The sequence below is a fragment of the Nicotiana tabacum genome, chromosome 12 (assembly GCF_000715075.1).
Source record: "Nicotiana tabacum cultivar K326 chromosome 12, ASM71507v2, whole genome shotgun sequence".
In the NCBI taxonomy this organism is placed as follows: Eukaryota; Viridiplantae; Streptophyta; class Magnoliopsida; order Solanales; family Solanaceae; genus Nicotiana; species Nicotiana tabacum.
In genome coordinates, this window is record NC_134091.1 from 65,037,051 (window position 1) to 65,049,947 (window position 12,897).

Consider the following 12,897-nt stretch of genomic DNA (forward strand, 5'->3'; position numbering starts at 1 on the left):
TTCGGGCTGGATTTGCCCTGTACAGTACTGAGTGATTGAGTGTGATGAGTAAGAATTGAGACAGTCAGGTTGAGTACTCCGAGAGTGTGAGTACGCGAGGCTTTTATTGTGTTGCATCATATACGATATGCATATTGGCATATAGATCTAGAGATGTCATATTTCTCATATCATTCAGACTTGACATATTTATCTGTTCTGAGTTTAATTGTTAAACCTGGAAGTATGTCTACATTCATGTACTGGTACTTGCAAATTATGAGTTTCTCTGAGATATTACTGTCATATGTTCTATAAATTTTCGTACTATTTAATTATGTATTTGAACCGTATTGTTCGGACTCGTCACTGCTTTCAGTCCAAAGGTTTAGACTTGTTACTTATTGAGTTGGTTGTACTCACGCTACACCCTACACTTTGTGTGCAGATCCAGGCATTTCCGGACACGGTGGGTGTTGATTTAAGAGCTTTCAGCCGTTCGAAGATTATCGAGGTAGCTGCCTTCGCGTCCGCAAACCTTGACTCTCCTCCCCTATCCCTCAGTTTTACTTATTCAGTTCTATTTTCTTAGACAATGTATCAGACTATGTATTTGTATAGATGCTCATGGAGTCCGGAACCAAAATATTGCAAATTTTGACTCAAGCGATAAAAGTAAGTGGAAAAAATTGTTGAGAACCATATTATGTATAACACATCTAAAACATGCGCTATACCTTAATGGCCAGTTACCCCGTTAAAATATAGCGCATGTAATACATGCGCTATACTTAGTATTTATAGTCATAATAATTCATTGCATAGCGCATCTATTATATGCGCTATGTAATTCACGAATTGAAATCACATGCCAAAGCTTCAGGTAATCACATGCCAAAGCTTCATAAAAACGGCAACATGTGTTTTTCCCTACATGTCACGATAGGCAACCTCTACGACGTGGTGTTTCACCGCACACGTGTTGTGATTGTTTATCTTGAAAAAAAGATCTTGTAAGGTCAAATATCATTGAAATATACTCATAACCTATCAGTAAGAATACACTACTAGGGGTGAAAAATGGGTGGGTCGGATCGGATATGTGTGAATTAAAAATGGGTAATTAAAAAAAAGATAAAATACCCGGCTTGCCATATTTAATACGAATAGAAAATGAGTTAACCGATTTATAATATGAATACACATATTATCCCTTGCTTCCTGAATGTGATCACTTTTGGAAATTTCTAGTCTCCTAATTTTGAGAAACTCTCAATTTGAATCTTTACAAATATAAAATTTAAGCCCATTGATTATCCATGAAGTATATATTTTTAAGTGGATTCATATTTGACTCATTTTTATAAAGTTTATTATCCAACCTATCTTTTAGTGGATAATATGAACGAGTAATTATTATTTTAATCCATTTTACCACCATTATACACTATCAATATGAATTTTTAGCTATTATAAATATTTTTATTTTACTAATTCTGCATGTCATGATCCATAATATTTTATGTGACTACATAGTACTATAATAATAAATCTAAAGGAATTGAGAATTCTATAAAAGGCAGCCTCCGCAACATGACATTCCAATGCACGAACCATTTCGCATACCATTTCTCCTTTTTACAAAGAAAAACACAAAGATTATTACTTGAAGCTTTGGCATGTGATTTAAATTGGTGAATTATTATGACACGAGGAATGGTTCTTTATACTTGAGATTATACATAACGCATATGATAGATGCGCTATGCAGTGAATTATTATGACTGCAAATACTGAGTATAGCGCATTTATTACATGCGCTTTACTTTAACGGGGTAACTGGCAGTTACGGTATAGCTCATGTTTTAGATGTGCTATACATAATATGGTATTTAACACTTTTTTTTACCTATTTTTGTCGCTTGAGTCAACATTTGCAATATTTTGGTTCCAGGCTTAAGCTTATGTACTCAGTGACACCCGAGTTTTGGAAAATTTTGTATTGAGCTGTGACGTTTTCATTCAGTTTTATGAAACTTTTCCTTACTTAAGCTTATTTTCATATATTTTAAATTTCAACATGTTGGTATATGTGAGTTGTCGACTTACTTAGTATGATCATAGGCGCCATCACGACACTTGAAATTTTGAATCGTGACAATAGTCAAACATTACACTTAAATTAAACCGTAATTACATCGTGACAAACAAATATGTCACGGTAATTATAGTATTGTATAATTAACAGACGGTGTAATTAGTACCCTGACCAATTCCAATTAGCCCGTGGCTTTACAAACAGAAGAATTTGATTTCATTTGGATCAGTTTTACCCAAACCGAGAGAGAGAGCGAGACAGATGAGAGGGGTGGGAGGGCCATTGTTATGCATCGGCGATCTGCTCAGCGACGTCGGAGAAAGTGACGCCGGCGGTGATCAGCTTCCACCGCGCCCCATCAAAACACCTTCACCGGACTACAATTCCAGCCTCCATCCTTCCGATCTAAACAACCTCTTCCAGGTTTTATACTCTTTCTTTTTATTACTGTACTTGCTTCGTCCTATAGTTTCTCTTTAAGGACTTAATTTTTTCAAACTTCTATGACGATAAGCTAGGTGAATGTTATAGATTGAACAGGTGAGTCCAAACCAAAAGACTAGCCTATTACTGTGCCTGTGTAACAACACTCAGCTTTAATACTGACTAGTTGATGTTGCATTTGTAGATCCTTTTCTCCATTGTGTTTGTTCGTAGTTAATTCTGCATTAGTTCCGAGTGATGTTAGGTCTTTTTGGACAACTTCCCTCTACATAATTCGGACAATGATCAAATGTCCGATATCGCTTTGGGTCCCCGACTAATCACATTCTCGCAGAATAATTCCTATTAAAGGGGAAACGCTCCTCCTAAGATTTATTCCACAAAATTATTTTTAGTTAGTGCTATAATTTTGTGAACACAAATGCTCTGGAAACTGATATTTATCTCTGAAGTTAGTTAAAATCTTAAAAGCTTGCAGTAGACAATAGGAATTGCTGCGGCAAGAATTCTGATACTACTATTTGGATAATATAAGGAGGTTGGAAACTGCATGCACCACATTATGTTACAATCTGTGTGTATGCATTTTCTACTCCATTCAGTGTCAAAATTCTGATGTATGTGAAAGCAATATGCTCGAAATAATTTGTTTTCTTGCTGCTGAAATTAAGTTGACAAATTTTTTTCCCTATGGTGGTTAAGGTCTACTACTTCTCCTGCAAGCATTTGGTTCTTAATGACGAAAGTTAGGCTATGATGGGATGATAAACAGAAAAGAAATGAAAGGGGACTTCTTTTTCTATAACACATAAAAATCCCTGTAGGACCTTGCAAAAACCTAAATTGTGATTATTACTAGCAATTAATTTTGATCAGCAAATGTTGTGAGGCTTAATAGACTATTGTGACACAGTGAATTATGTTTAGTTCACCTGTTTCCTGCTTCAGCCTGGCTTAGGATAGTTTGCACCTCAATTGGGGAGTTTAATATCAGCGTACGCGGTGATAGTTTGTTTTGGAAGGGAACAATCTGCTTTTCTGTGACGTCTGTTAAAAGCACTACTTGATATAATTTAATGTCTAGGAGTTCGTTTTACTTTCTGATTATACTGGTATTAATCTTCCTTTAGATCTTTTAGTTATATATCAACTTAATGTTTTGCTTATTGTTTAGGAAAACTATGAGCAGCTGAACAAAGCACTTGCTGGTACAGATCATTCATGGACGCATCTCACACTAGAGGTAATAGAAGTTGATCTCATAGGAGAAGTTATAGAGGATACCTCGATGAGGAAGAGAGTACCAAAAGATTGAGACACAATGTTTTTTATATGTTGATCTTCAGGATCTTAAATATTTTGTATTCAACTTTATTTGGTGTTGCAGTAATATGTACCAATTGAATCTAGTGACATAATGATTTACAGCTGTACATCTTTTCATGTTTGACGTGGAGTATTAATTTCGTATCGTATATAGTCTATGCTTCTATTATTACCAAAATAGGTAAACGGAGGATAAGCAGATGTAGTAATTGGTCACACAATTCCCTTTTTACATCTGCTCGTTTCCGGATTTCCCATTTTGATACCAAAATGGACTCTAAATCTGTTCTTATCCATTAAAAAATATAAAGAGAGAGAGAGAGAGAGGAAAGAGACTCTAAATCTGTTTCTGTGTATGTTTTCACTTTACTAAGAGATTTTGCTTCTTTATTGCGTTGTAGCTATGCACTGCTCTGGAGACTGCAAACAAGTTGGTTCACTCGACCAATTCTAATGTTGGCATGTTGAAGGATAAGGTTGAGGAGCTTTCAAAAGTCATTAGTAGAAGAGACTCAGCTATAGAAGCCGCAAAGGCCATTGAAGGCTCTCCGAAACAACCTGAGAGCACTCAGTGAAGATGTCTGATCATGACGATCAATTTCCAAGTTGAAGGTCAGCAGTCTTGTTTTAATCACTTCTAGCTTTTGCAAGGACATGCTTAGTTTGTTCGTGCCGTAAATATGCATGAATTAGATATATTTGCACTGGCAAAACTTAAGCTGCATTTGCTGCGCCTGCTTCCTGGCCGTCCCTCTAGTTAAAATTTCTTTTGTCATTTATCCAGTGGCGTCTGACTAGTTACTGCATTTCACTCTGTAATCCTTTTATTGTAACCTTTTTTCTCATTATATGTAGTGGCAGTCTTTACTTTCTTGCCCTATCAATGGACAAAGCTCTTTCCTGTCTTGTAAAGCGAATTACAGTAGTTAACAAAGCATGTAAGAAGTGCTGGCCTTTGGTTTGAAGTACTGTAACAAAATCTTCCCTGATATATTTATTGGCAATGAAATATTTTTTTGATGTGCAAAAACCAGCACTAAGATAATATTGGGAGAGTACAAAAGTTATACTTGATCTTACATCTATTCCTGTAGAAATGTTAGGAATTCAATCGATGAATCTACTTCATATATATTTTCGAGTTTGCACCACTTAGCTAATTGGTACAATGACCTATGCTTCAGGTTGGCATAAACTAAAATTTTGTGTGTCACGACTTAAAATCCACTATAGGTCGTGATGGCGCCTAACGCCGCCGTCAGGCAAGCCAACGGTGATTTATCAATTTAATTACTCATTTTATTACTTTCGAAAACATAGATTTTAATAAGGAAGGAGATTTACACTTCTAAGTCCACGGGAACGTACAACATTTGTAGTTTATAAAAGAAATGGAAGGCGATAATAATATACAAAACCGTAAGCATCAACTAGTATAACCCCAAAACCCGGTGTCACAAGTACATGAACATTTTCTAAGAAGTACAATAATAATACAACATCTGTCCAGAATGTAAATAGACAGGATAAAATACATAGTACGAAGGAGACTTGGTGGACTGCGATGCATAGCCTGGAATGCAGCTCACATAAAGTCCCCTCAACAGGTGCACCTACGCGCCAAGATGATCACCAAATGAACCTGTCAGATCCTGCATATTTAGTGCAGAAGTGCAACATGAGTACGTAAATCAACGCGTACCCAGTAAGTATCTAGCCTAACCCCGGAAAAGTAGTGACGAGGGGTCGACATCGACACTTACTAGAGGTCCAATAAAGCAATATAATAATTCATAAGCAGATATGAAGCACACAACAATAATGGGGTGAATCTGTAAGTTACATAATCTTCCAAATATTTCTTTTAAAGTATAAATTTCTCAATCTTGTATTCTACCTTAACGGCTTAGAAAATGTCAAGTGCCAATATCAAATGAATAAGGAATACCATATAAAATGCCGGGTATCAGTGGAAAGATAATCTCGCGAATGTTCGGACTACCAGCGATATAACGCACGATTATGCCGAGGTCGTCCGGCCCGATCCGGAATAATGTGTACAATGCCGAGGGTCGAGCGGCACGAACCATAGATGCATCTATTATACTGCCGAGACGTTCGGCCCGCTCCACAAGAAAGGAAGTTATCGAATTACGAGACACATGCTTACAACACAGTACATGGGCACAATAATAAATATACCCCTTTACATTTATCAAATATCTTGGCAATAACTCAAGGTGATAAAACTCGGCCTAATATATTTATATGTTTCTAAATCAATTTAAGTTAAAATTTCAATTAATTAAGCTAGCAAAATGAGTCCAAACAATTCAAATATTAGATGATAAAGTCCTAAGTCTACCCAGACATAAATATGCTTTAGCTACGTACGAACTCTCGTCACCTCGTGCGTACGTAGCACCCACAACTAGTTGCACATAACAATAAATATCACCCTAGGGGGTGGTTTCCCCCTCACATGGTTAGACAGGAGACTTACCTCGCTCGAAGTTCCATAACCGGCTGCAACGCCACTCTAACACCTCAAATCGATACCCGTCGCTTCAAAACTAGTCAAACAATGTGCAAACCAATAAAAATATACTCTAATACTCGTAATAAATCAATTTATAACAATTCCCAGCTCCGCTAGAAAAGTCAATAAAGTCAACCCCCGGGCCCACGTGCCCGGAACCCGACAAAACTCACAAAATCCGACAACCCATTCCGATACAAGTTCAACCATACCAATTTTATCAAATTCCGATAACGAATCGACCTCCAAATCTTCATTTTTTCGTTTTTGAAAGATTTTGCCAAAAATCTCATTTTCTTCCAATTGATTCACTAATAATTGATGAATATAATCATGGAATCATGAAATATAATCACTTTCGGATATAGAACACTTACCCAAGTCAAAGTTGTGAAGAACTCCTCAAAATCGTCCAAAAACCGAGCTCCAAAATCCAAAACGAAAATGGAAAAATGACCAAGTTTCAATCCTTAAGTCTTCTGCCCAGGTTCGCATTGCGGACAAAAACTTCGCATTTGCGAATGAACAGTAAACTCCAATGAACCGTGTTCGCAATTGCGAATGAACAGTGCCTCACCAGAAAACCAGCAAACCCAAACTTCTCCGAAATGATCCGAAACCACCCCGAAACTCATCTGGAACCTCCCGGACACAAATCGTATATGAATTTCAATCATAAAACACGCTATGGACCTGCTCGCGCACTTAAAACACTGAAAAGAGGTCGTCTTACCCGATATTCACCATGGTCAAACTCCAAATTTCTTAACTTTACTAGTCTCTCAACCAATGATCCAAAATACACCCAAGCCCCTCGGGACCCCGTTAAATCATACCAACAAGTCCCAAAACATGATACAAACTTAGTCGAGGCCTCAAATCACATCAAATAACACCGAAACTACGAATCGCGCCTCGAATCGAATTATGAGTTATGAAATTTTCAAATTCTATAATTTGCGCCGAAGCGTATCAAATCAATCCGGAATGACTTCAAATTTTGCACACAAGTCATAAATGACATAATGGACCTGTTCCAATTTCTGGAATCGAAATCCGAGCTCGACATCAACCAAGTCAACTTCCGGTCAAATTTATGAATATTTCAAAACTTCAACTTTCCAACTATTAGCCAAAATGCGCCGAATTGTCCTACGGACTTCCAAATCTAAATCCGAACATACGCCTAAGTACGAAATCGCCATACGAAGCTATTGAAATCATAAAAATTCCATTCCGGAGTCGTTTTCTCAAAAGTCAAACCTCGGTCAATTTTCCTTCCGAAACAACTCCGAACTTCCCGAAATTCTATTTTGACCACACGTACAAGTAATAAAACATGAAGTGAAGCTACTTGAGGCCTCAAACCGCCGAACGACACGCTAGAGCTCAAAACGACCGGTCGGGTCGTTTCACATCATAGAATTCTTTCCTTCTTGAGAACCCGCAAAATAGTGGCGGTAAAGTGTTCCAGATCTTTTTTCTCTGCTTAGAACTCCATCCTGTCCAGCACATCAGAAGTTCATTTACTGTCTGGGCATAGCTCAATCTACTCTAAGAACATTTAGGAAAGACCCAATAATGGGGCTGTGAAGAGCGTGAAGCGAGGAAAAGCGACAAGCCCCTTTTCGTTTAAAGTGAGAAGCGAAGCGCTCGCTTTTTTGAATTGAAGCGGAGTTTAAAAAAAAAAAATTAAAATAAATACTGCATAGACAACGCATGTAACTGTAAGCAAATGTTCAATACTTCAATGTAAAAGCTAAAGAGTAGCATCAATTAAAGCACAAAATGAGCATCCTATTATTCTACAAGATTACATAAAACGAAAAAATGGGAGTAAGTATACGAAAAAAATGGCAGTAACTGAAACGAAAAAAATTTGGCAGCATTTCGCTGCAATTTATCACTGAAATAGTGAAAGAAAAAGAAGAAGAAGATGAAGAAGAGAATGAGAAAAAGAACTGAAGGGAAAAAAAAAATTTGCCAGCATTTCGCTGCTATTTTGGGACTGACACAGTGAAAAAAAAAGAAAAAGAAGAAGAAGAAGGAGGAGGAAGAAATCACATACCTGGGCTTGAACTTGATAAACTTTTTAAATTTTTAACGTTGGCAGCCCTTAATATGTAGAAGCGCTCGCTTCTGTCGCTTTTACGCTTCTCGCTTTTTTTGCAGAAGCACGCAGAAGCGCTCGCTTTATTCAACCTGCTACGCGTCACATCACAGAAGCGCCCGAGGTCTCGCTTCGCTTCGCTTCGCGCTTTTCACAACACTGGACAGTGCAGAAGTAGAAAGATCTTATTGTCTACTTCAAACAGGAAGTATTACCTGCAGAGTGATGCCCTTTGTTTGTAGTTTGTCTGTGTCTACTAAAAACAAGCAACCTTAGTTGGCGCTTTTATTTTTGTATCTTCTTCCATGCCATTGATTGTTGGATAGAGAGGAGATTACAGAAGCAAGATTCTATTGTGAAAATGCCACTTTTTGCCTTGACAATAGCACATTTAAATGTTCTGAAGAAATCTGTACTTCTTCTAATCTTCTGACAACTTTTTCTGTACAGTCCAACTCCCAATAAAATAATTTCTTATGACCATATTTTCCCGCCAGTGGAGTGTCATTGGCCCGCTGTATCTCAGAGTTGGCTCCAAAAAGAACAATGCAGGAAATTGCTCTATAAAGGGTGCAATGTCTTGACATTCATCTGCCGGAAGGATATCGTCCTTCCATTTCCAACTTTGAAGTGAGTCTTAGCACAAAACTCTTCCCATAAGTTTCTGATGCATCTCTAGACACCAATCCGATATGTGTAGCTACTTGGCCTGGTACACCAAGGGTTCTGAGTGCCAAGCTTTGCTTGGATATTTCTCCAAAGTGTATTCATTATTGCTGCATCTCCACAACCTTTTTTTTATAGAAGCGCTTACTAAGAGCTCTCAGGATTAATTCAAGACTTCTATCCTTTTTTCAGTGTCCCAGATGATTACTGATAATCTCTCCTCTCTTTATTGCCTTCCCACAGACAATTCTTCTCACTCTGTCAAATCTTTGTTGCATGGATACAGCCGGAAAGATGGACATCATGTAAGAGTGCATCTAGTCCACAAGGGACAAGTATTGCTTTTTTCAATTCGAGGGTCTTCTTTCAACTTCCCCATTCACCCTTTTTCTAGGTTTGTGATTGGCTCCTAAAACCAGTTCCAAGTAAGTAGTTGGGAGGGACTCTAGACTGCAACCAACACTGTCATTTCTTTGAAGTCCTTGGGCAGAGTTGACAGTGTATATGCAGTTTCTGCTCAAGATAATATGGAGGCGTTAGAAACAGCTTCAAACAACGATTCTTCAGATACCTTAATTGTTGTTATTCATCTGCATCAGATAAAACGAGGGTGTCATCTGTGTACAAAATGTGGGATATGATGATCTGATTCTGCCGCAATCCACCCACATTGAACCCACTAGTCCAATACTTCTGCATGCAGCCTTAAGTATCATGCCAAGGCCTTTCATAGCTAGGATGAAGAGAAAAGGAGATAAGGGTTTTCTTCGTCTTATGCCCTTCCAGATGGAAAGAATCCTTCAGGCTTTCCATTTATGGTGATGGAGTATTGCCTAAGTGGATATAGTCGATCCAAGTTTGCGTACCCTACTTGCCTTGGTAGGTTTACCAGATACTCTAGTTGAAATGATAAAAGGGAAACTACCTATGTTCATTTATAAGTAGCTTATTACAAAAATTGGCCAATTCATAAAATATTACTAATATTAGCCAATTAGCTATTTGTAACAAAAAAAGTCAAATTTTTGCTTTCTTTTGAGTGGGTGTTATTAGAATAGATTGGGTATATTTTAAGGAGCTTGAATCTCAGTTTTGGGATGATTTGGTGAAGTTTTGAGGTGGTTTGAATTGAAAATTCGAAGTAAAAACTGAACATGAAAAAAGAAATATGTGTATCACACTATGTATCATTTGTGTATCACATATGTATCATTTTTGTATCAATTGTGTATCACATGTATATCCATGTATATCTGTGTGTAAGATACATGCGTGATACATGTGTCGCAGAAGAATTTTTTGAACTCGATTTAATTACGAATTTTGATACAAAACCAGTCCAAATCACCTCCAATCTTCCTCAAATTTTGTATATTGACTTATCTATATATTTTCAATGAATTTCAACTATACCCATTGAAAAAGTTCCTTTTTTCTTAGATTTTTGGAATATTGTATATATAGTTTTTTGTATTTCATCACCTTATTTGCTACTTCATCCATGAAATTTCCTTTCCGTCTTGCATCTAATGTTGCTAATCATGCTTAAAAATATGGAAGGAGATTTTTGCATTTGATTCTTTGAGAGAAAGAACCTTATTTATTTGGTTTTTCAATTTTTATATACGCTTGGCTAGTTTTGGTAAGTCTATGACTAATGGCTAGAGATTAGTAAGTTGAGACTTATTTGGGATATTTGTGTAAGTTTCCCATGATAAAAAGCCTTCTCAATTCCTAATTGCATAAAGACGGTATTCTTGCTCTCCCCCCTCATCCAAACACAAATTTGCAATTACAACGGCATCCGTGATCTGCTTCCCTTAATGAAGGCTAATTGTATACCTGATACCAGGTTGCTCATGACCATCTTCAGCCTTTCAACGATCAACTTAGCAACCGGCAACCGCTGTATAAAACTTCCAACCAATCTTTATGTTGTGTTCTTCTTCAGCTTCAAAGCACCACTTTCTTTAGAATCAGTTCTATGTAAAAATATTTTTTTTTTTGTTGGTAAAAAGTTCGGAAAAAAGTTCTATGTAAAAGGCACTAAAGCTTTAAGAGCTTTTGGGCTGATGGTAAACAGCTCCAGTTTGCCTTGTATCGTTTGGTGGACTATGCCCTTTTGATAATAAAAACTTGCAGTTGCTGAAATCAATCATCAATTTTAGATTTTGCTAATATTTACTTTATAGTGTTTGTTAGGGTTTTCTACTAATCAGATCAAAACAGAGAAACTTTCATTGATGTCAATTTAGTGAAGTATTCGTTTAGAGTATTTCATGAATCGATAATACCGAACAACTTACGCAGAGCTTATTTTATACTACAAAGTGTTTTCTTTATTCACTCGCAGAACCACGAAGTAATTTGTTTGAAGCACTCCATACAAGTAACTTATTTCTTAAAAAAGAAAACTCATCTGCAGTCCTAAATGAAACGCTAATTCGGGAAATGTAAAAGCGTTCAAAACTTTACAGTTATGCATTGTTATATGGAAATTTTAGCTCCTGTAGTAAAGGTATATACCTTATTTATTATAAATCAAAATTATTTTAAAATATTATTTTTTATAGCTACCTTTTATATTTTATAGCAAAATAAGTATTTATGGTATACACTACAATTGAGGCATGAAATAAGGCATGAAATACGCTATTATATTTTTCTTATCTCTTAGACAGCTGGGCATACCTATTTTTAAGGTGATTGTCGTTACTGTATTCATGAATACATGACGCGAATAGATGTGAATACATACGCATACAGCTGGACTCAGTGGCGAAGCCAGAAAATCCAACATGTGTGTTCAAACCTTTGCCAGGGGCTATGTAAGGGTATTCAAAGCCTATTTTTAATCAATAACAAGTAATATTTTACCTTATACGGAGTATAATTTTCGGGCGAAGGGTGGTCAGTTGACCACCCTTGGTTGCACGTAGCTTCGCCCCTGGCTGGACTGTCCTGATTTTAGGCGTTTTTTACTGTTGTATTCATGAATACAACATCGTGAATACATGTGAATACATGCGCGTACAACTGGACTGCCTGATTTTAGGCGCTTTTTGTTGTTGTATTCATGAATACATGGCGCGAATACATGCGCGTACAGTTGGACGGCCATGATTTTAGGCGCCTTTTACTACTGTATTCATGAATACATCAGCGCGAATACATGTGAATACATGTGCGTACAGCTGGACTGCCCTGATTTTAGGCGTTTTTTACTGTTGTATTCATGAATACATGGCGCAAATACATGTGAATACATGCGCGTACAGCTGGACTACCCTGATTTTTAGGCGTTTTTTGCTGCTGTATTCATGAATACAACAACGCGAATACAGCGAATACACTACCGTAACAACTGTATAGTAGTTATAGGAAGTAATTATGTATATGATAGCTATAAGAAGTTAATAACCACTAAACAATGGTGGTTTCTGAAAATTCCTCTTGTTAAATCTACGAAGCACAAGGAACATGTTATACTTATTGGTGAATATTGGTATACAATAACAAAGCCCCAGTTCAAACAAATCCGGTGGGCTATATGCGCCTTAGTTTTAAAGAAATTGGGTTGGCTATATGAATTTTTATTGAGTAAACAATTTTATTCCTTCATAAGTAGTAACACATTCTTCAATCTACTAGGGGTGAAAATTTAGTTTTTGGCCAAATTTGATTCAAATGTCAAAGGTTTCCTAAAGTTTGAGCAAGAGATATTTTTTACATCTG

The 12,897-nt window shown here is 36.8% G+C and overlaps 1 protein-coding gene across 2 annotated transcripts; it reads left to right on the forward strand.

The window, feature by feature from the left end:
* The first annotated feature begins 2,252 nt into the window (after window positions 1-2,252).
* Window positions 2,253-11,290, forward strand: LOC107792100 (uncharacterized). Of its 2 annotated transcripts, XM_016614290.2 has the most exons (4): window positions 2,253-2,500; window positions 3,696-3,764; window positions 4,249-4,459; window positions 11,015-11,290. In XM_016614290.2, exons 1-3 carry the CDS (start codon window positions 2,339-2,341, stop codon window positions 4,420-4,422), a joined length of 405 nt encoding a protein of 134 aa, XP_016469776.1. In that variant the 5' UTR covers window positions 2,253-2,338; the 3' UTR covers window positions 4,423-4,459; window positions 11,015-11,290. The 2 variants fall into 2 exon arrangements, with proteins under 2 accessions (XP_016469776.1, XP_016469775.1); XM_016614289.2 differs by lacking the exon at window positions 11,015-11,290 and having other exon boundaries at window positions 4,249-4,812.
* The last annotated feature ends 1,607 nt before the right edge of the window (window positions 11,291-12,897 follow it).

Excerpts from the sequence above, each read along its gene's own strand:
- LOC107792100 (XM_016614290.2), top strand. The coding sequence starts at position 2,339 with ATGAGAGGGGTGGGAGGGCCATTGTTATGCATCGGCGATCTGCTCAGC. Across the intron at positions 2,501-3,695 it reads ATCTAAACAACCTCTTCCAG|GAAAACTATGAGCAGCTGAA; the intron begins GTTTTATACTCT and ends CTTATTGTTTAG. Across the intron at positions 3,765-4,248 it reads GGACGCATCTCACACTAGAG|CTATGCACTGCTCTGGAGAC; the intron begins GTAATAGAAGTT and ends ATTGCGTTGTAG.